This window comes from Mustela lutreola, chromosome 17, assembly GCF_030435805.1.
Source record: "Mustela lutreola isolate mMusLut2 chromosome 17, mMusLut2.pri, whole genome shotgun sequence".
In the NCBI taxonomy this organism is placed as follows: Eukaryota; Metazoa; Chordata; class Mammalia; order Carnivora; family Mustelidae; genus Mustela; species Mustela lutreola.
The window spans coordinates 35,225,719-35,253,608 of NC_081306.1; the positions used below are offsets into that span (position 1 = coordinate 35,225,719).

The window sequence follows — 27,890 nt, forward strand, 5'->3', positions numbered from 1 at the left end:
AAGCCTTGCATATTTACTAGAAATCACTGCACGCTTAAAACAGGTAAAGATCAGGACTGTTTGTTTGAAAGGCTATTAGAAGAGTTCTAGGGTCACAGCGAAGCTGAGTGGAAGGTATAGAGATTTCCCCCATGTGGACACACAACACATCCTCCCCCACACTGCGGGCCCCGTGGCTCCACGTCCCATCGGCGTCTGGTGCTAACCGCGTTCTGGCCCGTGGCAATTCTATCAAGGGGTGGCAGTGTCTCCTTGCCGCCACGGGAGTTCAGTTTTAAACACGCAGATTTTGCAATGCCTCAGACACACCCAAGTGGGGGTTTCCAGCAGAGGGACAGGCCCTACAGACACAGCTGTTCTCTGGACAGACGCCCACCGAGGCCTCTTCTATGTGGTTACCACAGATGCCCCCACCCACTTCCAGTCCCCAAGCAGGAGGCCTTGCCCAGGGCAGCAGCTCCAGCCTCGCACCCAGCGGCTGTCCTCAGAGCAGAGGGGAGAGGATGGATGGGGCGGCAGCCCTGGTCCAGACAGAGCCGAGGCCCAGAGTCCAGGCAGTGGGGCCATCGGAGGAACTGGGGCCCACGGCGCAGGCGAGGCAGGGCCCCTTGCTCTGCCGGTGTGCTGCAGGCCCCGGGGGCTAAGTATCAGGACTTCTTTACAACTCCAGTCAAACATCCCACGGATGGTGTTGCCCTTCATTACCCGACCCTGAGAACAAACAAGCAGCTTGGGAACAGAAGGGCCTGGGACACGTGGTGATGAAGTCACCAACCACTCCGCAGAGCCTCCTGTCTGGAGGCAGCACAGGAGGGCGGGGCCCGGGCATCTGGACTCTCATGACCCTGGGCTCTGGGCTTTCCATGGAGGCCACACCTGGCCCCCCACGCACCAGCAGCCCGACCCTGAAGCTGCCTTCCCTCCCCGGGCCTTGCTTCCTGCCCAGCCTTCAGAGACACTGCGGACCCTCTGAGGTGAGGCTGAAAGGGTGGGCTCAGCGCATGTTCAGGGCACGGGATTGGGGAGACCTAGGATCCAAGCTGGGCTGAACATCAGGGTCACTAAGAACTTGTTACAGTACCTTCGTGGGGACTTCTGGCCCAGACAGATGGAGTGGACTTCTCCCTCCCAAAGACAACTCTGTGCCTGGCCATGCCGGGGGCCACACAGCAGAGCTCAGAGGGTGGGGTGAGGAGGAGAGAGGCCTGGGGCCCGGCACGGGAGCCATAGTGCCACAGCAGAGCAACTCGGGACCCAACCTGGAAAAGGAAGGTGATCTGGACCCTGTGTTTCCAGCCCAGCAGGAGGAGGCTGGGGTGTGCCCATGGGTCCTGGGGCCAAGCACGAGGATACTGCATGTCCGGGGGAGTGCTGGCTCCTGGCAGTCGGGCCACACGAGTCTGTGCCTGGGGCCCTCCCTGCCCAGAGACAACGAGGTACAGCTGAAGACTCACCTACCGAAGTAAGTTACGAACTTAACGCAATTCCAATAGAAACGGAAACCTCCCCAGCCTTTTCTTGAACTTGACAGAGTGATTCTAAAGTTCCTGTAGAATAAACAGGTAAGAAAGTCTCCGAGTGACAAGGAACCCCTCGCTCTACACCAGATGCTAAAACATACCTCAGAGTTCCAATTAGAAACAAATATATAGTAGAGATAAGCACAGTCAACAGGAGACACAAATATAGACGCTGTTATGTATCAGAAGCTCGCAAAGATAAAGGCAGGTCATAAATATGAGGAACAAAGAAAGACAGCGCGATGAACGGGAGCTGGGCGATCACTCATTGGTTTGGGAAGGGGTCGAATTAGACCCTGACCTTACTCGACACACCAAGGTAAGTTCCAAGTAGATCTTTAAGTGTGAAAAATAAGCCTCCCCCGAAAAGAAAAGAAAATCCCAGAAGAAAACAGGATTATTTATCAAAAGGACTTCCTAAGCTTAAAAGTAATGGTATCAATAGAAGAGAGCTCAAAAACAGTTCAAACTTTCTACAAAATATAATCATAAAAAAAAAAAAAACAATAAGGAAGTGATCAAGGAGCGTGGACTTGGTGAGACCACAGTGGAAGGAGCAGGTGAGACACACTCTTCCTTGTTAGTGAGCAAAGGAACATGTTAAAATGAGGTACCATTTGTATCTAAAATTCTGAAAACTGTGCAGTATAATTGACACTTTTTGGTGTCCAGTTCTATAAGGCCACCACCTCCAACACTCAAGATCGCCTGTCACCCTGGACAGCTAACTGCCACATACTTTGTGCCCCTGGCCCTGGCACCTGCCACCATACCTGTTCACCGACCTGCACTCTTGCCCTCCTGAGTGTCCTGTCTCGGACCCTGCAGGGCGCTGCCTGGGGTCCAGCTCCTCCCCTAGCACGGTGTCTCTGGGGCCCCTCCAGGCCCCCAGGCGGTCAGCAGGGGGCCACTCTGACGCGGAGCAGTGTTCCACCCACAGACAGACCCCTGTTCTCCACTCACCCATTAAAGGACATTGGACTGGTAGTGGATTTTGGTGACTATGTGTGACACTGCTGGAAATATGCGTTCCAGTTCCAGGAAAGAAGAGGGTGTGAACTCAAGCCTGCCTTTCAGTGAAGGGGCTCACACTGGAGAGAGTGCATGTCCCACTGGTCCCAAAGGGAGAGGCCGCAGGTGGCCGAGGGTGGGACCAGAGGGCCAGCAGCACCAGTCCCACCACCCTCACTGCAGGAAGTCCCCGCACCAGCCTGGGCGAGTGGACACACGCTGTGAGCCATCTTCTCATCCAGAGCGCCTCGCGTTTCCTGTCTGGTCAGAGCACTGCTCGAGAGCATGCAGCGTAAGGATCCTCTGTGAGTTTGCTGGCCTCACACCCAGGAATTGTTTGTGCTAAGAGTGAATAGAAACGGCATTATGTTCCTGACTTCGGTGTCCACGTGTCTGCTGCCAGCGCATCACGCACAACACATGTGCTTCTTACATGCACACACTCACTCTCGTGTCACATCAAGTGTGTTCAGCAAGGCTGCAGGACACGAGGTCAGCTGGATCACAGGAATCCATGCCGGTCTCACTTCGGCAGTCTTCGGGTTTGTTTTTGCTTCTTGGGGTTTTATGCACCGAGGGTCATCCACAGAGGAGCGCTTCTGCTCCCTCCCTTCCTGTTCCTAAGGCTGCTCGTCCCTGGGGGCCCACACCGGGACTCCCGACACACTCACTCGGGTTGCTAGACCGCCTCTGCCTTATTTCTCATCTTGGGGAAGCACGGATCTGCTGTGAGGGTGCTTGCAGACGCTCTGTGTCAGGCTGAGGAAGCCCCCTCTCTATTTAGTTTGCTGAGAGTTTTCCTGGGTGTTGAACTTTGCCAAATTACCCCAGCAATTGGTTAGATCACATTGATGTAGTGGATGACATCAATGGATATCTGAATCCTGGAATAAATATAAAAACAAGTTCCTAAGGGTCTTGTTTTCTGTCCTGTCACTGGTTCTCTAATTGGGGTAATATTTGCTTCATAAAATGAGTTCAAAAGTGCTCCCTCTTCACTTTTCTTGAAGAGCTTGTACAGAGCTAGTAATTGTTCTTTCCTTGGTACAATTTGCCAGTGACAGCACCCGGGCCTGGAGACGTCTTGGGAGGCATCCTGATCGGAGCTCCAGCTCCTGCAACAGCTATGGGACTGTGGGGCTAGCTCCTTCACAGCGGGTGAGCTTTACAGTCGGAGTCTGCCAAGCTTGGCTGCTGTTGCTTGTTTATTTGGTTCCTGATGTCCCCGCCCCCGCCCTGGACGAGGCACTGGAGCCTGGGCTGGATGCCGCGAGTGCTGGGCACAGGCAGACTTGAGAGAACGAGGCAGGAAAAATCCCTCCTCTTCCTCATCTCATCCCCTTCTCCTCCGGGTCCTTGGCAACCCCACAGAGGTGCAGGTGCTGTGCCGCTGGGTGGACGCCTAGCCCTTCGAGAGCCATGACCTCAGCAGAGTGGGGTGAATCCCAGCTGCGGAAGTACACAGCAGAGCAGGGAGGGAACCGGAGAATGTGGGACGAGGGGAGAGGGGACTCCGAGGGGTGTGCCTGGCACCCACACGGGCCATGGAGACTGTGATGTGGCCCAAAACTGAATGGTTGTGGAGGCACAGTTGTCCGCAGGCACGGGGACTGCCCTCTCAGTCCACCTACACGGCCCGCCTGCTGAAACCGACCGACCGAGATGAACATTCTCCACAGAGCTGCAGAAACACCCAGAATCTCGCAACATGGCTTTCAAAAATTACAGAACACATCCAAAATTAAGCAGCACATGGAGAACCAACAAAACACTAACCTGCTAGGAAACACACAGCCAACAGGTGCCGACCCAGGATGACGGAGATGGCAGAACCGCCAAGCAAGATTCCACAGATGCCCCTCAAGGACTTTGCAACGCTGTCTGCTCAGAAACAGCATTTAGCACTGGAGCCAGCTGTGGAGAGCATGTCTGTGTACAGGTCCCCTGTCCCCAGAAGCTGCCACTTGCCTTTTTTTTAACTTACAACACCATTATGTGCAATCTGAGTTTCCAATGCTCTGTGCCTCTTATGCTGAGGGCAGGTTATCTGAGAGACTGGAGAGGGCTTGTCAGAAGCCGTGGAGGCCGGAGGGAGAGAAGCAGTGTCAATTTCCATAATGCTCACAGAACCCCTCACCTACAATTAGCAGGGGCGTTTTTCAGAAGTGAGGGCAAAACGGGGTCACCACGTGGAGGGAACCCCAGGATCCTAGTCCCAGCATACATTCTCTGAAAGAAACACCCAGGGAGTCAATAGCAGAAGGGGAACTTGGAATTTCAGGAATGAAGACAAAGCAACAGGAATTCTAAATGTCTAGGTAAAAATCCTGAGCCATTGTGTGTGTTTGTGTGTGTGTGTCCAAAGAGATACAATGAATTTAAAAAACCCTAAGATATATCAAAATGAGATACTAAAAAATGTTCAAATGATATGGAAATCAGTAGAAATGGGAAAACAGGAATATAACACAGAGGGCAAGTAAAACTAATCATAAATGGCAGGCCTAACTCCAAACGTATTAAAACATTACATTAAATATAAATGATCTACACACACTGATTAACAGACAGACTATATCTTCCTGTCATGTGCACACAGAACATTTACTAAGATCGCTCAGTACTGGCCATCGGACAAATCCTGAATTAAAAAACAAATTATACAAAGTGTGCTCCCTAAATGTAATGGAATTAAACTAGAAATCAATAACAGAAAGCCACTTGGAAAATCCCCAGACATTTTGAAATTAAAAACACACTTCTAAATAATTTATGAATCACAGAAGACACTTTAAAGAAAACCTGAAAAATTTCTGAACAAAAATGCAACTACAATGTACTAAAATTTGTGGATGCAGCTAAAGCAGTACTCAGATGGAAATTTATAGCATTAAATGCTTATTTTAGAAAACAAAAGAAGATCTCAAATGAGCAATCTCACTTTCCAGCTTAAGAAACCAAACAAAGAGGGATGCCTGGGTAGCTCAGTCGGTTAAGCTGCTGCCTTTGGCTCAGATCATGATCCCAGGGTCCTAGGATCAGGTCCCGCATCGGGCTCCTTGCTTGCCAGGGAGCCTGCTTCTCTCTCTGCCTCTGCCTGCCATTCTGCTTGCTTGTGCATGCGCTCGCTCTCTCTCTCTCTGACAAATGAATAAATAAAGTCTTTAAAAAAAGAAAAAAGAAAGAAAAATAAACCAAACAAAGAGCAAGAGGAAGCTGAGTAAGCAGACCAAGGAAGTAACAAGGAAATGAGCAGAAGTCAGTAAAATTGAAAACAGAGGAACAATACTGAAAAACCAATAAAACCGAAAGCTAGGTCTTTGAAAGACTGATCAAATGGATAAATTTCCATCAAAGTTGACAAAGGAAGTAACAAAAGCAAAGACACAAATTACAAAAAAACCCCACAAACTACCACAATTCACCTAAGAATGACCACATAAGCTGATCATCCTGTGGTCATAGTCCACGTGTGCCGCCATCACAGAATACGGCAGACCGGGTGGCTTATCAACACAAGCTTGTATTCCTCATGGTTCTGGAGGCTGAGGAGTCTGAGATGAAGATGCTGACAGATTTGGGGTCTGCTGAGGGTCCAGTTACCGGCTCACAGACAGCGTTTTCTCACTGTGTCCTCACGTGGTGGGAGGAGCAAGGGAGTACTGTGGGTCTCTCTTCTGAGGGCAGCAGTCCCATTTGTGGGGGCCCCATCCTTATGCCCTCATCACCCCCCAAGATCCCATCTTCTAACACCGTTGCATTGGGGATGAGGGGCTCAACATACAAACTGTGTGTGTTGGGAGTGGGGTACAACCGTTCAGTCCCTGGCTCCTGTAAGTATTAAAAACCTTCGGCGACCCAAAGCTACGGGTCCAGATGGAGTCCAGCAGGTGTGTACAAAATAGCTAAAGAGGAAGTCATGCCAAACTGACACCAACTCCTCTAGGAAACAGAAGAGGAAGAAACATTTTAGGACTCATTTCATTCATTGTGCTGATAAATCAGACAAGGACAGGAGGAGGCAACTATAGACCAATATGAACAACAACATAAAAATTATTGACGAAATATTAGCAAGTTGAATTCAGCACCATAAAATGGAAGAATATGCCACAACCAAGAGGAATTTATTGTAGGAATACAAGTCTGGTCCAAACTTGAAAAATTTCACAAGTAGTCCTCTACACTGACAGCCTAAAGAAGAAAGAACGCACGACCTTACCCACAGATGGAGACCCAAAATTCAGCATCCTACCTGACAGACATGTTCCACAGTCTTGGGGGGCTCCCTCGGCCTGACGGAGGGCACCGACACACGGCCTGCAGCTCCCAGCACGGGTGGCGGGGAGGGACGGAAGGTCCCCCCAGGAGGTGAGGAACACGGCTGGCACACCCGCACTCCGCACCACTCAGCAGAGCACTGGGCTGCGGGCCAGGCAGGGGACGCGGGTGCCCAGGCGTTACGGGAAAATATGGAACAGTCCATCTTCACAAATGGCACGACTACAACGAATAAAACCAACACAATCCAAACAAGACCCTCCCCAAATTGGTATGTGGTTCTGTGAGGTCCAAGGACACAAGACCAATCACACTCCTACACACAAAGCAAGATCAGCTGGAAAGAGTAAGCACACACCCAAACACACACACACAGAGATTTAATTCCAAGAATTTCAAACAACAACCAGGAAACACTTCAGGACGTTTCTAACAGAGCATGGGAACCGCTGAGGAAGGAAACACAGGGAAGCCTGTGTTGTGTCTTTCCACCGCAGGGGTACGGCTCTGCCCAGACTGATGTGCAGACCTAACGGAATGCCCGTGAACGTGTCAGCAGGATTTCCTGCAGACACAGAGGAGCTGGATCTCATGTTCATGCGAAAAGGCAGTAGGACGAGAACGGGCAAGGTGCTCGTGAAGAGGGGGCACGAGTCCGAGGACTTGTGTTACGGATGGAGGGTCCAGCTATGGCTGCCAGGCAGGCTGGCAGTGATGCGACAGACATGAGCACAGGACCTCGGAGCAAGGGTAATTCACTGGAGACTGAAGAGGCTTTCCCATGGTTGACGCCGGAACAACCGGACGTTCAGCAAACTCCTCAAAACTCATCCCGATGTAAACCTCACATTGCACGCAAAACTCAACTCTATGCAGATCACCGAGTCAGCTGTAAGACTAAAAAACTCTTTTTATAAAGTAAGAAGAAAGTGTCTTGACCTTGAGTCAGGCGGGGCTCTCAGATGAGACTCCCGTAAAAGGAACATTAGTTATCTGAGCACAAATGAAAAATGTCTGCTCTGAGAAGGATGCTGCGAGAAAATGAAATTCCCTGAACTCCGTATAAAGAACCAATAAAGGGGAAGCTAGAGCAGAGACCTGCCCCAGAGGACACAGGGCCGGCCCAAGGTGCTGCCGGGGCTCATCCTCGGACAGCAGGGAGCGCCAGCTAGGACGGGACATGCTGCATCACCACACACACATGCACGCACACGCACGCACACACATGCACACCCGTGAGAACTACCCTGACAGCACCAGCGTCCGCGGGGACACATGGCCACGGGCCACGTATGGACATTGAAGGAAAAGGGCCAGTTTTCTGGAAGCCAACCATGGGCTGACCCAGCCATCCCCACCAAGAATGTGCCCTGAGAAAATGGGCTAATGCTCCCACAAGCACCTGTGTGGTGGTTTCCTGTGCCTGGTACTCTAATATCGGTGTATTTGGGTGCGTCTGCACCCGTTCTGGAAGCTCAGGTCGATGTCTGCTCTGTTTTAAAGCCCCTGTGGTGCTTTTCAGACTCATCCCAGGTGTGTGCCACTCAGGCACCAGCCAGCGGCCTGGTAACCCAGGCCACCCACCCTTCCCTCCTGCTCCTAGGCCTGGGGAGGGAGGACTGTTCTGCAGGGTGGGTGGGTCAGTAGACGCCCAGACCGGGACCCTCCTGCAGCTCACAGGGTCTGTTCCTGGGACAAATGGGAGCACTCATTTGGGGCAGGGGCGCGGGTGGCTGCAGGGACCCTGCATTGCTCCCTGGATTCCCTAGGCACGTCGGTCTTCCTTCCCCCAGCGGATGCGGCATTCCTTGTTGGCAGCACACAGGGACGGCTCTAACTGGGGCCTCACACAGGGCTGGGCACAGGGGACCCCTGCCTGGAATAGCAGCCCTTCTCCCCTCCTACTCAGCCCACGAAGCTCAGCTGAAGCCACCTACCCTGGCCTGGGAAGTTGCCCAGCCGCCAAAGTCTGCCCCTCTTTTGGCCCTCTACACCCAGGGCCCGCTCCGAGGCCCTTGACTCCCGTGGCTCTTCCCCCATTCTGTCTTTAGGGCAGGGACAGGCCCTGCTGCCATCTGTGGGCCCAGAAGGCAGCCAGCGGCCAGTGCTGCTGGTAACAGGAGCGTGTGCCTTGGGGGCCATGGCAAGCCTTCCCCATCTCCTCCGTGGCGGCGCCCTCCCCTCCCCTCCATGTGAGCCAGTGGAAGCTGGGGGTGGCTGCCTCACCTGAGGGCACCAGGGTGGCAGAAACTCAGAAGGCCTGTGCCTTGTGGAGCCACCCCATCATGCTGGGCACCTAGATGGCCCCTCTTCAGCTCATGATCCATGGCCCACCCGTGGCCCACCCATGGAGGCCGCTGCAAAGCCCACAGAGAGGATGGCACGGTGAAGGGAGAAGCAAGCTGCTCTCTATGCCCCAGTCCGCCCCCCACCCCCCTGGAGGAGCTCCAGAGCCCACCACCCTTCCCGACTCAGGGACACCCTGGGATCAGCTGCACCCACACAGCCAGGCCGTGACAAAACTCATCACCTTCACTGTGTTGCTATCAAAACCTGGTTATTTTAATATTAATGCATTACCTAATTAAGCTGCAATTAATAATCTCCCTGGCCGAGCCCGGGTACTGCAGGGGGCCCTGTGGGGAGCCAAGAGCCAGCTGGGGGAGGCTGAGCATTTTGGTTCCTGTTGACCCAGGGGGCTGGGTCCTTGCTAGCAGTCATTGAGCAATTCCTCTGTCAAAGATCCACAAGAACCTCAGACCAGCTCTCCCCCAAACCCTGAGAGCGCAGTCAGCGAGGGTGGGTGGCTGTGCTCGTCTCCCCCGGCCCGGCTAGCCCAATGGGCCATTCTCCTCCTGTTCAGCCACGCTGCTCTCCTCAGGAGGCCAGCCTCCCGCCGTTGGTCCAGCTGTCTGCCATGTGCACCTGCACCATCTGAGGGTCCTGGGCACCCGCAATGAACTTGGGGTCTGTTCCACAAGGCCAGCTCAGAGCAGACGGCAGCCTGTCTGACCCTTTACGTCATCTGTCAGGGAACCACTCGAGCTCCTATAAGGTCCGTCGGTCGGTGCTATCCCTGGGGTGCCCAAGAGCGGGGGCCCCTGTATGGGTTTCCTGCCTCATCTCTGGCCTTCCGCCAATGCCCAGACTGGGGCAAGCCTGACTGCTCCCAGTAGCACTGGTCGGCATAGCGGAAGGCCTGGGCGAGGGGTACTGCCGCTCAGAGGTGTGGTAGGGCAGGTGGCCTGTGAGATCCGGGGTAGAGGGCAGCAGCGTGGGGGACATCTGTTGGTGGCTGGAAGGCCCCTGGAGCCCCACTGTCTAAGGGCCATCTCTGGGGTACTCAGGTACACTGGCCAGGGACTTCAAGTGCTGAGGCTTCAAGTCACTGCCCAGCAGCCTGGCCCCGCGTGGCTGGGGCTGCGTGCCCCGCAGATGACCTGGGAGCCTCAGGGTGGGCATGCTGGCGGAGCACCCGGAGCCTCACAGGCAGAAACAAGTATCCCACTGCATCACCTGCGCGCTCGCCAGCCGGTCAATAGTGGCCCAGTCGTCCGCCCACAGGCTCCAGTGCTAACCACGAGGTGCCTGGCTATTCTACCGTGATCCCTTGAGGTTGGGTCCTACAACCACACTCACCGGGTGGCCTCTGCCACAAACATGACACAAATGCCTGGCACGAGGCCATGGGAGACCCAGCAGAGGTTCTCAGAGCTCCTGCTCTCACCAAGCCCACAGGAGCAGCGGTGCCACCACGCCCACGCGCCCTGCACCTCCCCCACAGCGGCAGCTCACCCGGTGCCCCGAGGGGGCCCCATCCCTAACCAGGTTGTGGCCTCGGTCTCTACGGACCAGCGCCAGGGGCTCAGTGAAACTGACATGCACCGGCCTTCACAAGCTTGACCTGTGCATGCCTGAAATTCTAGGCTTCGGTTTGATGCCAACTCTGTTGCACAGGTAAGTCACAGAGAGTCTTCGAGAGTCCAGTGGCGAGATGGGGGGTATGTCCCATTCCCCTGGGGCATTGGCTGTATCCACTGATTGGTAACTTCGGTACTAGGTCCTCCCCTGGTGGACCCACGACGGTGTTGGCGCTCCTGCGTCAGACAGTGAGGCCATGCTTACCACCGTCAGACCTCTCCCTGGACTCCCTGCCCTGAGTCGCTTGTGTCAGGTCCCCACACTGTCCTGACCGCAGCCACGCGAGCCAGGCCGGACAGGAGAACAGGACTCTCTCTCCTCCCGACACCTTCTGCTGCCCCTGCAGCTGCTGACTGTCCTGTTTCTCCAGCAGCTCCATTTTCTGGGTACTCGACTTGGCAAACCCCTACTGGGTGTCGACGTTGGAGCACCCTGACCGTTTGGTACGCATGATGAGCTGGGAGTCCAGCACCCAGGCGAGGAAAGCTCTAGTCTGCACCATCTCTCAAGACACTGGACACCTTCCATTCTACAAGGTTCCAAAACTTTCTGACCAGTCTCAACCTGCTCTGGCTGTTCCTGGGGCAGCTGTCCCCGGTCTTCCTCATCTCTCCACAGCTGGCGCTCTAGCCTTCTGTATCCACATCTTGCTCCCTGGCTCTTGCCCTCGTTTCAAAGGTGTGCAACCTCCACGGGCCTCATGAGAGAGGGAACCTCGAGCTAGCGTTTTCTAGACACTGAACGTCGGAAACAGAAGCAAACTCCTCCCTTGTGGGGCTGAGCATGGGGCTGGCTGTGAGCTACTGTCTGGTCCCTCGGGCACCCAGAGTTTGGCCCCTAGTGGCTTTCTTGCTCCTCAAGCCACAGTTCAGAAAGGAGCAGCCTGTTTCTCCCTCTCTGGGACAGGTGCCCTTGTCCCTTTGTTGAGAAGCCTCACTATGACAAGTCCCAGCATGGGGAGCCTCTCTCTGGCCAGCGGCGAGTCCCCTGGGCCCCCGCCCTCTCCTGGAGCCACCAGAGGAGCTGCAGACATCCCATGTCCCTTGTGCCTTTATCTGACCTTCTGCTCTCCTGTGCACATACACTCCCCCAATTTTCTAAGTCTCCTGTTTAGCTTTTCACTTCAGTTTTGGTGTCTTTAACTTCCGAAAGTTCACGTGTTTCCTCTTTGAAAAAAGTAAAGCAACACATCCTTCCTCTCTGAAGACGGAGGCTTTGTCTTTTCACCTGTGCTGTTCTCTCCCTCCTGGGACTCTGCTCACAGTGAGGGGACAGGCCTGGCAGGGTGCCCCATGTCAGCTGCCACAAAAGGAGCCCTTCCAGAGGGTGTTGTTGTGATGGGTGAAGAGAAGGGGGCGGATTCGGACAGGGGTCCCGGCACCCACACGCACCAGCTCTGAGCTTACTTCGCTCTTTCCATCCAGGGACCCTCTGCACACCGCAGATGTGTCTGGCCCAGCAGGCCTGACACAGAGCCCAACATCCTCGGTCCCTAATGAGTTCTGGGGGAGGTCCTGCCAGCATGGGGCCTGCTGTTTGGGATTCTAGCTCTAAGAGAATAACCTTGGTTTTCTGTTTCCTCTTTTCATTGTTGCTGGGGGCAAGGCCACTGCCTACAGCAGGGTGCTGAGTGGAAGGCCTGGGGACCAATGCCTGTCCTTATGCCCTCTGGCAAGTGCCCTTAACTCTCTGCCCCCGGGGCCACCTGCCACCACCACCTCCAGCCTCGGGGGCTCTGGGGCACCACTTGGACCCCTCTTAGCTCCACCCCCTTCAGCCACCCGCCCACCAGCGTCCTCGAGTCTTCTCTGTGGGTTTGTACCTTACTTGAAAATGAAATACAAAAGCCCCAAACCCCTCACGGTCAGGCTGACAGCAGGTCGGGCCAATGGCAATGGCAAACGGGGCAGAGAGGGGGCTGCAGCCAAGACCCCCGAGCAAGAAAACATGTGCAGAACAAGTCCTGGGCAGGGCTGGTAGAGTTGAGGGGGACAAGACAGTGGCCAGAGCCCTGTGCCTTCATGGGACAGAGGATCTGCCCAAGGAGGTCGGGAGGGGCTTCCGCAGGAGGAGCAGTGCCGGAGCGCAGCTGGGAAACATCAAGGGAATAGGGCCTCACCCTAGCTCACTGATGGCTCAGTGTCCCCGTCAGAGCTGTGGCGGGATAGGCTGGGCAGCCCGCGGAGAGGCTGGCTTCTGCACTCGGCCCTCACCCAGGCAAGTCAGGCTCCCAGATATGCCCCCTTGGCTGGTGGGTCCCTTTGCTATGCACTGGCCGGGAGGCTCAGCACGGGACTCAGTGGGAACAGGAGAGTTACTTGCCCACATGGGCAGTGACGAACCGTGGGCTCAGGGACTGTCGCCCTGGTGTGCAGAGCTGCAGAGTGCGGGTGAGGCCGTGCTCATGTGCCCCACTCCTGGGCCCTGCACCAGGGCTCTGGACTCCACGAAAGGTACTTAGATCCATGAAAGATGGTCCCCGTTTCCACAGAGCGTTGGATCGACTCGTGATTAATGGGACACAGATACACCAAAAAATGGCACGAATCCGTGTGAGGGGCTGGGAAGAGTTCAGCCACTTGTTCCCCCACGGCTGCCAGAATCTCTTCCCGCGGTGACCTGCGGCCCCTGAGGGGCTCATTCCCAGGTCCTCCCGCAGCCCCCTGCCCACAGGATGGCCCACGGACGCAGTGGGGAGGGACCTACCTGTTAGTTCCTTGGACGAAGGCAGACTTGCGGCAGCCTCCAGGTCAGCGGGGACAGGGCCGCCTCGCTCCAGGGCGCGCACGAGCTCCCGCAGCTGCTCACACTCCTCCTGCAGCCGGGCCTGGTCCTTGCGGAGCCGCTGCTTGGCCGCGCTGGCCGGGTTCATGCTCATGTGCAGCACTTTGGTCCTGCTCTGGTCGTAGCCACCCTGCAGGACCATGGGGTGGGTCAGCATGGCCTGGATGGACAGCTTTGGGGATGGACACTGGGGGGCTCGGGCAAGGACGGCCACCCCTTTCCTGGGCCTCCACACCTGATTGATGAGGCCGTGGTGCTGTGGCCTGCCTCAGGGAGCAGCAACGGGTAGCTGGGGGAGGAAAGGCAGAGAGACCTGGAGACAGCCCTTCGGAATGTCGCAGGTACTCGGGCTGCCCGGGCGCCTGCCCATCTCCTCACACAGCACCTGGAAAAGCGCACAGGCAGGGCATCACGGGAGTCTGTGTGCTCCAACACGCCACTGGCAAACATTCACACCCAGGGGCCTGGCTCCCACACACCCCGCTGTCTCGAGGTCCACAGATGCAAAAAACAACACAAACCTGAGAGAAAGATTGAGACGAGAGCTAAGTGCCCATGCGGCTGTGCCACACATCCCTGTCACTAACAACACCAGGGCAGTCAGCAGCTTACCAGTGTAGACGCGGCCCTTGCTCAGCTGGGAGTCTACACACACGTGCCGGTACAGCCGCCTGTCTGCTCTACACTGGTGTGCGTTCCCGCCCATGTCCACCTGTGCACCCCACCACGACAGGGCCCAGCCCAGCTCCCTCCCCCGCCACTGCCCTAGCAGCCCATCCCCCACGGGGCTACCGGGTCCAGCATCCGCGGGCCGCACGTGAGAAGTGCCGCTCTGGACACAGGCCCTCGTGCCTCTGGGTTTAGCCTCTCCACTTCCCAGGCACCAAGGTTGGCCTCTGTCCCACCTCAGGGCGCTGTTCCGAGCACAGGAAGGTTGCCCTCACATTCGGGAATCTAGCTTGGGTGCTGGCCTCACGGATGACGTCACAGTGACGCACATGTCCATGCTCAGCGTGCAGTCAGATCAGTCAGTGTTGACAAACGCACAGTCACGTGTCCCGTCCCACGCTCACTGCCCCCGCGGTTCTGGCTTCTCCAGAACGTGGCTAGCGGAGCCTTTTCCAACAGGCTTCCTTCACTTAGCACCGTGCGTGGAAGGCTGCACCCCTCCCTTGCTGGCTTGCTGGCTCCTTTCTCTTTGGTGGTCTGCAGCATTCCTTCATGCGGACGCACCTGTGTGCAGGTCTGCTCACTTCTGAGGGGCGCCCTCGTCGCTTCCAGTTTGGGCAGTAATGGAGAAAGCCAACATGAGCAGTCCCGGGCAACTTCTAGGACAGAGGTGTGCGAGTAACTGGGTCCGGCCTTCTGTAGCTTCACCCACCGCCTCCGCTGGGGCCCCTGCGTCCCCTGTGCCCCAGGACCACCCTCGCTCAGCCAACAGACCCCCTCGGTCCCCCTCTGCTGCTCCTACCTGCCTGGCAGCTCCTGTTCTGGTTAGCAGACACCGCCCCACTCCAGCCACTGCGGACCCGCCCCCTGCCCAGTCCCGGAAACCAGCATGAGTGTGGCCCAGTGACTGGGTGAGGCCATTTCCCTGAGGTTTTATTCCCAGTAGCCAGGAGAGGCTGGGAAAGATGCCTCCTCCCTCCTGAGGCTGCAGTTGGGAGAAACAAGGCCTCACTATCTGCCACACGTCGCGCCTCTTCCCTCCTGGCCTGGAAGGGGCCGGTCCACCCCAGGGAAACAAGGTCAGCAACACAGACATGGGGAGCGAGTGAGTCCTGGCCTCCGTGTGGAGCTCAGTAAGCATGGGGGGAATGACTGGAAATCTCAGACCCAACCCAGGGCCTGGATGAACCCCGCAGCCTACGGCCAGTGAACATGCCTACGGGGCCACCTGGCAGACGCCACAACACATGACAGTCTCAGCAGTGACGACCGAGAGCCACCAATGCATGGACAGACGGAGCCCGGGGGAAGGATCATCTCCCCAGTAAATGGTCTGGGGGCAACGGGATGCCCCAATCACCCTGACCATACAGCACACATGAACCCCGACTCCTGAGGGAGGGCAAACTGGGAAACACAAGGTAAAACGGAACCACGTTAGGAAAAAACACAAGAGGACATCGTGACCTTGGAGCAGACAGAGGCTTCTCTGAAACAGGAAAGGTGCTGGCCACACGTGAACACAAGCACACTTGACTCAGAGCGAGAAGGCGACGGCAGAGGCGGACACTTGGAATACAACACCTGACACAGGACTCATGCCCAGAATCCCTGGAGGACTCACACAAGCAAGACAAGCATCAGACAATTCAAGTTTTAAAATGGGCAAAAAATGCAAACACTTAGCAAAAGTGTCCCAAAGGCCAACAAGGCAGGAAATGGAGCACAAATTAATCGTCAGAGGGATGCCAATTAAAACGGCCATGAGATAACCCACATGCATCCCCAAACACCTGCTGGCACTGAACAGATGGGAAACACCAAGCACTGTGTATCCAGTGGCCAGTGCTTGTGCAGGTGGGAACAGGAACGGACACAGCCATCCCAGAAACACCACTTGGCAGTGTGTGTGCTCAGGGAGAGCAGATGGATATCCCATGGCTGGCAACTCCGGGCCTTGCACAGACAGCCACCGGGAGTCAGGCACCAACAGGCCCTGGTCTTGTGGTCCACGCCCATCAAACGCAGTGTGTGGTCCCCATGTGGAGGACCGTCCAGGAGAACGGGCGTCACAAACAACACAGAGCAGCAAGCGTCCGACACGGCGGAGCCCACATCAAGGTCTGACGGCACCCCATGGCGGCAGGACACACTGCTCTGGGCAGTGAAGGGAAAGAGGGGCCAGCTGGGGGGCTCCAGGGTGTCTGTGATGCTCTGCCTCCTGCTCAGGACGCTGGTTACCAGCGGGGTCAGTCAGTCAAGGGAAATCCGTTTCTGGTATCCCGCCCTGTGGCTGTGATGGGAAGGGAAGCCATGACCCAAGGACCATCCAGAAACTCACGGGGAGCCGAATGCTGGACTCTCCCAGAATTTACTCACGCTTGGGAGTGAGGGAGGCACACACATGAACAGATACATATGTGCACGCACACATGTATGACACTCATGTGCACACGCACACATGTACACGTGTGTGCGCACACATGCACATGAACATGCTCATATGCACTCATATAGGTAGACACACATATATGCTCATACACCGACATGTGTGTACACATACGGATGGGCACACAATGCACAGCCTCACACACACACACATACACAGGTATGAAGGTCAGAGAACCCCAAGGGGAAGGGGAACTAGGGACCCCTGCGGTCCATGGGACCTGCCTCTAAGACCCTAATGACCCTGGGTCAGTTTGAGGGGGGGGTCCCAGCCTTTTGCCCTCATGCTCTTGGATCTGCTAAGAGCAGCTCCAGTTTATGGTCTGGACGACTTGCCCTGTGGCCCAGGTGAGTGGGGGTGGGCTGGAAGCCAGGCCTGGGAAGCTCCCCCTCCACACAAAATTGGCTCCTGGGGGCTCAGGATCCAGGAGATGCTGCCTCCTCTGTCGGGAGGGATGTTTGTTGGGTCATAGCACCGGCCATGTCTCTCTGGCCGGCCCTCCCCGGCCTCCCTGACAAGGACAGGGGCCACAACAGGGCAGGGGAGGGAGAGGGCTGCCTCAAGGGCCTCAGCTCTGCCAAAGCAGAGAGCTGGCACTGCTTTGAGGAAGGCCCTGGACCCGTTCTGGGGCAGGTCTGAGGTTTCCCTCCAGCCAGGTGCTCCATGTCTGGATGGGCAGATGGCCAGGAGGCCGCTGGCCCACCACCCCATCCCATCTCTGCTGGCGAGGCACCTGGGCCAGAAGAACAACCACGGCCAAACTTCCTTCCGGCCTGATCCGCCGTTCTTTGCCCTCTCCTCGACAAGAGTCCCATTTCCTACCGCCTTTGTGAGTCCTACCCCCACGTTTCTCCTCTCTCTTCCCGGAAAAATGGGATGGGAGAGGGGCAGAGCCCTTATTCCGATCATCCCACTCCCCAGGGAAGGAGGCTGGCTGCGGACACATCTGTCAAGTGCGCCAGGGTCAGAGCACGAGCTAAAGCTGCCTTGGGTGTGGTCCTGCCCTGTCACTGAAGGACAGTGCAGCCACCGTGGGGGCCCGGGGCGGGACCAGCCGCCAGCCCAGAACACCTGCAGGTGCCTGCAAAGGGGAGGAGTATGGGGCTGGGGGAGGGAGCAGCAGGATCCTCTCCCTTCTACATGCCCCCTCTAAAAAGTAAAACACCTTCCAGGTATTCTAGGCACAGGAGAAGGCAGCCCATAAGCCCCACGGTAGGAGGGGAGAACAGCTTCAGGCCAGCAACCACGGCCCCCTGAGCCCCTCTCCACGAGCATCACCTCGGAGAGAGAGAGGAAGGCCACCTGCGGCCACCAGAGGGTGGGGGCCCGGGACTCCGAGGAGCCTGCTAGGGAAGGCACTGAGTGGGGAAGACTCGGGGCTCTTGATGGGTTTCTGAGAACCTTGTAAAAACCCCAAAGGAAAAGAGAGATTCTGTAGCTTTGGCTGAATCATAGACTCTCAGACTAGAAGGCAGTGTTACTCCTCGAATTTGAACAGTCTGGGAAAGATAAGCAAGTGTGTGAAATCTATCTCTCCACACAGCCGGGCAGAAGCCCGGTGGCAGCAGACGGCCTGGCAGCTTGCTTTCTGGGCCCTTGTGGGCTGGGGTGGGGACCTGGGCACATAGGGAGGGAGTGTAAGGCTTCATGGGCACACGCCTCCATTCACCAGCCCATTTAGTGTCTGCGCTGGGCACCCAGGAGTAAGCCATGAGCCGTGCAAAAACACAGACCCAACTCCTGTCACACTCGAGTCCCCAAATGCCATTCTTCCTTTGGTTTTCCTTCAACCCTTCAAAAGTGTAAGAACAAAGATGGATGAGCAGTCCTTGGGCCTGGACCCACCCCTGATGAGCCAGAGAGTCAAGTCCCTTCTTTCCCCAGCCACGAAGTAGATGCTCCGGCTGGAGACGGGACGTGACCGCTGATGTCAGGGGGCTGCACAGGGAGGCAGGTGTGGGGTGAATCAGGGACCCGCGCCCGGACATTGAGGTCCTGGAATGTCATCCTCTGTTATGGAGATGCCAAACACACGTGGGTGGGAAGGAGAACCACCGCTCCCATCCTGGACCATGACATCCTGGGGGTGGTCCTCCCCTTGAGGGCGAACTGCGGACATAGAAAACATGTGCTAGGGGATTTGGGGATCCAGTAGGGCTCAGCCAGATGGGGTGGACAGAGGGAGGAACCCAAGCAGGGAAAGCCTCACCATTTGATGAGGGTCTGATGAGTTGGGACAAACGACCTGCTCCCTGTAGGAGTCAACACAAGAGGCCCAGCATGGGGAGGCCTTGGGTCCTGGCGTTTACAGTGAGGGTGGAGCCATGGGGTTGGCACCCAAGCCAATTCTGCTGCAGCGAGAGTCATCTCCCCAGTCTCGGGATGACCTGCAAAAGCTCCTGTCCCTCCCAACTCTGGCCACAGACAGCAGAATCCCCAACTGCTCCGTATGGTGGGCAGAGGCCACAGTGTCCTGGCTGGGATGACCTCTGACCTGGTCCTGCCCTGGGAGCCCCAACAGGCTGACGGCAGAGCCCAGCGGACAAGGTCCCGTGGCCTGGCCTCCACCTCCAGGGGAGAGGCACCTGTCACGGAGATGGCACCTGTGGCCAGCGCCAGGGTGAGCTTGGCTGCGCCCCCCCAACCACTCACCACAGCCTTGAGCTCCCTCCCCTGGGAAACATGGATGGACCCAGCCCTCAGGAATGTCAGGGAGTGACAGTGATGTGCTCTGAGGTCCATCACGGACCATGAAGTTTTGTGCCACCACGAACCATCTCCACAGCACGTGGGCAGTGGGTAAAGAAGACAGAAGGTCTCCTGGGCACGTCAGCTGATGGGGGACCACAGCCAGACTCCCCGGATGTGGGACTGGCTACTGCCCTTTCCCTCCATCTGTGCGGAGCCGTGAGGACCCAGCAGGGCAGGTGGGGCCACATCCCTGACTCTGCTGGAGAGGACGGCCAAGGGAGCTGGGAGGCCCTCCCGAGGGGGTCTGGGGCAGGGATGGGGGCTGTGGTCCACACTCCAGGCTCACCCCTGCATTGCGACGGGCCTGCAGAGGGGGTCAGGGATGGCCAAGCACAGCTATCCACTGTCTAGGCGGCGTGGAGCTGCCAGCCCTGGGTCTTAGGGAGTGAGCTCCCCAAGCAGGCCGGCCCCCAGAGAATCAGGCTGGGAGGCCGTCACATGCCTTATAAACCTATGGCAAACCCATCCCAGGCGTCCTAGCCCACCGGGCATTTTTCCTCTCTATGGTCAAATTGACAAGTGAACCTAAAGGCACATCCGCTGGCGCCATCCTGACTGCGCCTGCTTCTGCCTGAGGACCAGTGTCCAACGCTGGTGCCCCACTTCTGGGACCGATACAAGGATGGAATAGCAATGCGCCTGCGGCATGACCCACTCCCTCCCCCCAGCTGAGGGCAGGCTGCTTCTTGGGAGACGGTCCCGTGCATGAGCACCCATGGCAGGCCTAAGCCCCCTCTCCAGACAAGCAGCCACAGCAGGAAGGTTCCAGATCAGGTCTCAGTGCCCACTGCCCCACATATCTTCCCCATGGAGTCCCCCACAGCCTCTAGGTTGACATGACGCATCCAGGTCTGAGTATATGCATGTGTGGCCTGCCCTCTTCTGAAGCATCAGGGGCTGCACGCAGCTCCCTGGGACGAAGACCCCAAAGAGACCTTGACTCTTCCAGCCTCCCTGCAGGTCCACCCACTGAAAGCTGGAGCTAGTGCCCAGGGAACATGAGCACAGTCACCCAGATGCCCGTGCCGAGCAAGGAAGCTGCTGTGTTAAGCCACTATGTTTTGGGGTGTTAATAACAAAGCAACAGGACAGGACGCTGTCTCTCAAGGAGGCCAAGAAAGAAATGAGATGAGCCCTAAGGGCACCCTGGTCACCATCGGGTGGGCAGCAGGCTCCTGGGAGGCTCCAGAGCCAGACTTTTGGGATTCTGCAAAGAACAGTGCCGAGGGGTTATACTCCAACCTGGGTAACCACAGTGCCAAGACAGTGCCCCACCGCCCCTGGCCCCGGCCCGACTGTGGAGGACAAGTGCGAGGATACACAGCTAGCTGGGGGCAAGGCCAGCCGGTACCGCTGGGCGGGCGGCCCTAGGCCCTCCTACTGTGCAGGGGCTGAAGTCCTGCACTGCAGCACGAGGAATGAGGAGCCCCGCATAGAAGCCCAGGGTCACAGTGCATGCCCTGTTCCCTCCCATCTGTGATCACGCTCTGTCTTTCACAAAACCCTCATTTTAGGGGAAACAGGTAGAGAGTGGGTCAGGGCACAGAGGCTTGGGGCCCCGAAGGCTGGGGCAGATGGTCTGGGGAGACGACCCTAGTGGTTTGCTGTCCTGTTTCCTGGAGATGGCTATCATGTGGGCCAGTAATCCTTTCCACGAGTGGGCACAAAGCAAATATTCAGGTTTTGTGGGCCACACAGCCTCTGTTGCCACTGTACATAGGCAGCCAAAGATGTATGTAGACAGATGGGCACTGCTAGGTTACAAGAGAGCTCTATTTGCCAAAACACACGGCCGGCTGGACCTGGCCCACGGGCTCAGGTTTGCTGACCTTGGGTGGGAAGAATCTGAGCAGAAAAGTGGGAGGGGGAGGAAGGTTCTCCTGCAGGGACGTGCTACGGGCTGTGTGGCAGGCCGCACCGAGGCTGGGCCAGAGGCTGGTTTCCAGAGTGCTGGTGCCAGTGATGGGGGGGGCGTCCCCAGCCCACAGAGCCGAGCCAGAGCACACTGAAAACAATAGTGAACAAACAGTGCTGGCAAGGACCAGAGACGGAAATAAGCACCCACAGACCGGAGGACGGCGTGTGTGACAATGACCGCACCCAGCTGGTGGGCACGTGCCCTTCATCCCGCATCACCCAGACGCCAGCTGCTTCCCAAAGTCACGTGGCACTGCAAGGGGTTTGGGAGAACCCTGAATAACCTGGCCACCCTGAAGGGGGTACAGCACAAAGACCCCCAACTTGATTACAGGAGCCACGCACTTGGATGCCGGCCCTGGTATAGACGAGGAGCTCACCGGAAGAGAATCCAAGAGCCCACAGGAGACCTTCCCATCTACAGCCAGCAATTTTCTCCAGTGCTGCCAAGACCACTCAACAGGGAAGAACAGTCCTTTAATACTCGTGCTGAACCATGGGACATCCACAGGCACATATGTGAAGCTGGACCCCTACCTCACGCCATATGTAAAACCCAACTCCAAATCAAACACCTAAGCAAAAGAGCTAAAACTACAACTCCCAGGGAAAAAGCGTGAATTTAAGCCTTCGTGACAATGGATTCCACTGTGCATTCCTGGACAGGATGCTAGCCACAAAGAAGAACAGAAAAAGGAAAACAAACTGGATGTCATCGCAGTGAAAAACTTTGTGCTTCAAAAGACACCTTCGAGAAAAGGAAAAGACAACGTACAAAACAGGAGAAAATATTTATGAGTCACACATCAAGTACGTGACTTGTACCCACGATGCTGACTCAGTGGGGGACAAAACCAGGTAACAGATTAAAAGACGGGCAGGGTCTGAAGACACACTTCTCCAAGGAGGAGACACCAAAACAAGTAAGTACGTGACAAGATGCCCAAAGCTGATGTCATTGCTCCTCAGGGAAAAGGAAACCAAAGTCCCCCTGAGATAACAAGCCTTGGCGAGGGCGGGGAGGAGGCCGAGCCCCCAAGGACCACTGCTGTGGGTATAAAATGGTAACAGGCCCTCGAGTAACTGGATGTGGAGTCACCATACAGGCCAGCAGGCCTACACACCGGGGTCTGCCTGTGAAGAAATGCTCACAGCATCGTTATTCATGGCAGATGAAAGGCGGGGAGAACCACGTCCGCACAGGGGAATATTACTCAGCACTGACACCGGCAACGACACACGTGCTCCTTAGATGCACAATGCTCAGGGAGAGAAGCCCCTCACAGAGCTCCGCCAGGACAGGACCCCACACAGGTGGCAAGTGGGCCGGGAGACAGAGGTATCGCAGGGGCAGGGCATGGGATGGCGTCCTGAGGTAACGAGAGTGGTCCGCCACCTGCAAGTCCACCAAAACCACCAAATCACTCTCGTTTCAAATGGGTGAGGTACGTGATACATAAATCCAATCCCCATACAGCTATTTTTTAAAAAAGAAGAGAAAAAAAAGGCAAGTGGCGGGGTTAAAAGCTGGCATGCAGATGGGAGAGCAGCCCCGGGCCCCGTGAGGGGACATGAGCTGACTGTGGCACAGGCCCTCACCTCCCGCGTCACCCTGGGCGGGCACCCCTCAGCTGACCTGTCAGGACCCGAGAGCTGGGCCCGGCCCCACCAGTGGCTCTCCCTGTCTCCAGGGCCTCAAGAGGCACCCAACCAGCGGCCAGGCCACAACATCTCTGAGCCTCCTGGGCACCCTTGGGCCTCCATGGCTGGTCAGAATTTGCCGCCACGGTCCCCGCTGAGGGACGTTCCCTGACTTCATGTCTCAGACCAGCTTCCTGTGTTCAGGCTCCCAGCAGGCCCCCATGGCTGCCTGGACTGGCTGCCCTGAGACCCCGCACACTGCTGGGCCCCCAACCTGGGGACAGAGCTCTTCTGTCTGTCCTCCCTAGAGATGTCCGGGGAGCCGGGCCCCTCTGCTCAGGCCTGTTTCATCTGAGTCTTGACACAAGGGTACTTTGGGATGCCTAACTAGCACATGCAGACCTGAGACCACAAGGTAGGGCACCGGCCAGCCTGGGTCCCAGCAAAACCTTAGCAGCTGCCTCTCAGCCATGATCGCAGCAAGGCTGGTTGGCGGGGAGGGAGCTGGGGGCGGGGGGGGTGCACAGGCCGAGTCCCTGAAGCGAGGTGTCCATGCCCTGAGGGCCTGGGTGTGCCGTTGGCATCTGCCACCTGGAGGCTTCTACACTGAGCTCAGAAAGCTGAGGGCTGGAGGAGGTGAGGGGAAAGTGAAGCTGGTGGGTGCCATCGGGGCCCCTCAGGAGTCTGCCCAGGTGTGAAATTGGAAAGCGTACATACCAGGTGGCCAAATGCTGTCTTCCCAGGGTCCAGAGAAGACTGGTTCCCAGGGCAGCTGCCTGTAGGCAGTGGTCATCCTAGGATCGCCCACAGACCCCATCCTTCTCCGCTCCCCATGCCCTGCGGAGCTGTCAATAGGGCAGACAGGCGCTGACCCATGTGTAAGGACCACGTGGCTGGGCAGCGCCTGCTACACCATCCCCTCTCGATTCAAGGAGGCTGTCCTTCTGCTTCTGTGTGGGCAGCATAGTGCGGTGGACCCCAGGAGGCCCAGGAGGGAAGGGAGACGCCCCCGGCTGGCTGGTCACAGGATGTCCAGCCCCCGAGAGCAGGGGCTCCCAGATGCTTCCAGCAGGTGGGGATCCCGTGAGGATGGGGAAAGGGAACCTGGTGCCTCGCCCATATCCAGTACCCCATAAGGACCCACCGAGGGGGGCCAGTGGCCCTGCACCATCAAGGGCTGCCTGCGAGCTCCCACCTGGCTCTTTGGGCAGCATGTGTCATGGAACCTCTGCTTCGCTGCCGACCTCCCACTTGGAGGACAGCACAAGCGCCCAGGGAGCAGAGCTGTTCCCGAGCACTACCATCTGCCATGAGTGGTTCCCGTGGGCAGGAGTGCCCAGCACAAGGGACAGAGTGGGCAACTCTGTGGGCATCCGTGACCAAGGGGCAGCTCTGAGTGTGAAGGGGACATGGCTGCCAGGCACTGAGATGTGTCGTCCCCTTGATAGATTCACAGCTAAGACGCGGGTGGTCCTGACAAGAATCTCCAAAGGCCAAGTTCCAGGCATCCTCAGACAAGCTGGTGAGATTCCTCACGCAACACACACCTATGTCACTCGCGGCGGGAGCTGGCGCTCCTGCCAGAGAACGACCTAGCTGAAGCCGACCAGGGCCAGACAGGGGTTGGCCAGGGTCACGGGGACATCAGCTACACATTTCCAGAAGGGACCTGCCTCTGTGACCACCAGCCGTGTGCTGGGGGCAGGGGGCTGGACCGCAGGGTGCACCCCGCTTGTCCCCATAGCGAGGATTCTCCTCCTGCTCCCCGACTCCATGCTAGCTGGGGAGAATGGCCGCTCCCTCTGTGTCCGGGCCCGCGGGGGGTGGGTGGCAAGCAGCACCAGGGGCCCCTCTGCCCCAGCCTGTGCTGGCCCTCTCCCATCTGCGGAAGACTGAGGGCAGTGGCCACCATCCCTGAGGGCCCTCTGGGCCAAAGTGCTCACAGGCCTGCACAGAGAGCGAGCCCTGGGGGCCCTCGCCCGGCCTATGGCCACACGTGCTGTGGACAGCGGCCCTGGCAAGCCAGGCGAGGAACTGGCTGCCCCTTGGCCCACGGCCCGGGAGGGAGGGCGCCTGCTGCCAGACCTGACGCGCATACCAACGGGCCCTGCTGGAAGAGGCAGGGATGCGGGGAGAATTAAACAGCACGGTTAAGTAAGTGCTGGTCCTCATGCATATTTATAAATCACTCGGCCTCTAAGCTAAATCAATCTCTCTCCCCTGGCTGAAGGAAGCACAGCTCGGGGAGAAGAGCAGGGGCCTCAGGGGCACCTGCTGGGTCTCGGGGCCTCCCTGGGCCCTGCCGTTGTGACCCTGATCCCGCACCCTGGCCCTGTGTCGTCTTCTGCCTGCTGCCCCTGAGCCTGTGGACCCGCTCTGCACAGGCCCAGGGCTGGTGCTCCTGAGGCTCAGGAGCTACATGAACTTGGGCAGGTTCCACAGGCAGTGGGGAGCCAGCAAGGATTTTGCTCGGTGCTTAGTGGGCTCCTGGGGACATTCCCTGCCTCTGAAGCCTTAGGCACCCAGCAAGCCTTGTCCCCCAGAATGGGGGAGCAGGAACCCATGGGACAGTGTGCCAGCTGCATGTGGACAGTGTAGGGAGTGGTGGCAGAAGTCACACAGAGCAGCACAGGCTGAGCTCCGTGCCAACACCCCCAGCCTGCCGGATCTCTAGCACCATGAGCAGCCAGCCCACTTCTTGTCTCAGAGATTCAGAAACTGAGGCCCAGAGCAGATGGGAGACCCACACACCTGCCCATGACTGGTCACTGGGGGTGTGGGGGGGTAGTAAAGGGGATAGAAGCCCAGGGGTGGTAGCCACAGAGGCAGGTCCCTTCCTCAAACCAGAGGCATTTCAGTGAGGGGGTAGCAGGTATTTTGCAAGCCTCCATCTGCCCTGGGCCAACATGGCCGAGGAAGAGGCCCGGGACGACACAGGCCCGGCTCCTACCTCCTCCATTTCCCCTTGTTCCCCAGGACAGAGGCTTGATTCAGAAGCTGGGCACTCACCATCCCCTGTGGCCAAAGCCGCCACCTCTCAGTGGGCTGTCCTGATTGATGACGGGGGTCTGTGTGCATACTGTGTTCAGCGCCACAGAGCCAGCCCTGAAGGAACAAGCCACGGCAGCCGGTGGGGCCATGCCCCCTCGGCCAGTGTCAAGGAGACAGGAGCAGGATGGGATCCAAATCCAGGCTGCGGGCCTCACGGGGAGAAAGTGACAGGCTGTGAAAGGGGTCTGTGGAGGCCATCACCCACTGGGACAGGACCGTGGTGTGCAGGGTGGGGCCGGGTGTCTTGCTAGTCCTGGGACACTCCCAAAGGACAGGAAGCCCAGAACAAGTGCTCCCTAAGCTGGCCTTCCTTTAGCCCATCCTGAATCTCTGGTCATGGACACCTCTGAACTGGTCATGGACACCTCTGAACTTGATAGGGGAACTGCTGTGATGGCCAGAAAGCCCTGCACTGGCTTCAGGACAACAGGTCTCTCCTAGCTCTGCCCCAGCAGCTCAAGGTCTTGGTTCCCAGGAGGGACACTGGGTGCTGCTGGGCACGAGGCTGTAGCTGGCTGAGCAGGGCCCAGGACCCATGGGTGGTCCTGGGATGATGGCGCTGCCTTTGCCCACCAGCCTCAGCCTGTGGCCGTGACACTCCAGCCCCACTCCAAGGAAAATTCACCTTGCCTTGAAGGGACACACATGACATCTCATCACACTCAGCCTCTAAGCTCACAGAAGGCTTGGCCGCCCGCATGCTCATCTATAAACTTGGTGAGGAGCATGCAGAGGGCGAGGTATCAGCCCATGGTCTGAGAGCAGCGAGGCTGCGAGGGCCACCGACAGTGCGAGGCCACTGCACCCTGAGCCAGCGCTCCCTGTGCCAGTGGTTCCAACACAGCCAGTGGCAAAGCGGGCAAGCTGGCACCCATAGTCACAAGGTGGAAAGGCCCCGTGCGTACATAGGGGAGCGGGTCGGCGGGGCAGCAGCCTGGGGGGCTTGAGGCCTGCGGGGACGCTTGCTGACACCGGCTCATGGGATGACAGGGGGCTTATATGATTCAAGACACATCAGTCTCCTCATAAAAAAATCAAGAGAAATCAGCGCCTGTGGAAATGTCTCCATGCAAGTACACATCAGCAAGCTGGCTTTTTTTAGTCCTCGGCGTTAATAAACATGAGCAGCCGGGCGCCGCGGTGGGGAAGGGAGGCTTGGGCTCTTTGCTCAAGCATCTTGTTTTACACATCCATCCAGGAGCGCGGGCCTGGGGCACATCCCTGCTTGCTCACTCCACGTGTGAAGGGGCGCACACGGCTGCCCCAGGCTGGGTCACAGACCGCTGGAGCGGAGCCCCGAGTCCGCATGTACGCTCATACAGCCGGGACACCGAAGGGAAGGCCTCTGACCAGAGGCAGATGCGACCAAGAAACGTAGGAGATGAACACCTGTCAGCGTTAGGGTGGGGCACAAAGGGGACCCCACAAACGTACACAGAGCGGTGTTCCCACAAAGAACGGTAACTGTCCTCCTGCGTCTGCGCCCCCAGAGGTTCACTCTCCTCTCACGAAACCTACCAGTGTCCACATTGGCTGGGGAACTAGATACGTTCATTCCAGGGGGCACATAAAAATAAACAAGAGGTACCAGAAACATCCTGCAGGAGCAGTCACAGGGGCAGGGAGGAGGGGACGCGGCATCCCCGGGAGCGCCCCAGGCCTGAGGGGACAGCACCTCGCACCAGCGAGGGCAGGCTTTGCAGTAAGCGGTCCTGGGGTTATGGGCACGAGCCCCTTCTAGGGAACAGGCCAATGTCAGGCTCCATACCTGGTAAAACACCAGACCAAACCCAAACGCCGCAGTAGCCACAGATTTACACACGAAAACAAACCGCCACAGAGAACTCCTTCACAACCTGAGCCACAGACGAGACGTCGACAGATGCACCTGTATG

The 27,890-nt window shown here is 57.4% G+C and overlaps 1 protein-coding gene across 6 annotated transcripts in view; it reads right to left on the reverse strand.

Annotated features, from left to right (window-relative positions):
• The window catches only part of MAD1L1 (mitotic arrest deficient 1 like 1), a 311,419-nt gene that overhangs the window by 55,976 nt on the left and 227,553 nt on the right, over nt 1-27,890 (reverse strand). For all 6 annotated transcript variants that reach the window (XM_059155782.1, XM_059155781.1, XM_059155784.1 and 3 more), the window contains one exon: nt 13,440-13,647. In XM_059155782.1, coding sequence (XP_059011765.1) covers nt 13,440-13,647 — 208 coding nt within the window. The remainder of the gene's footprint in view (nt 1-13,439; nt 13,648-27,890) is intronic.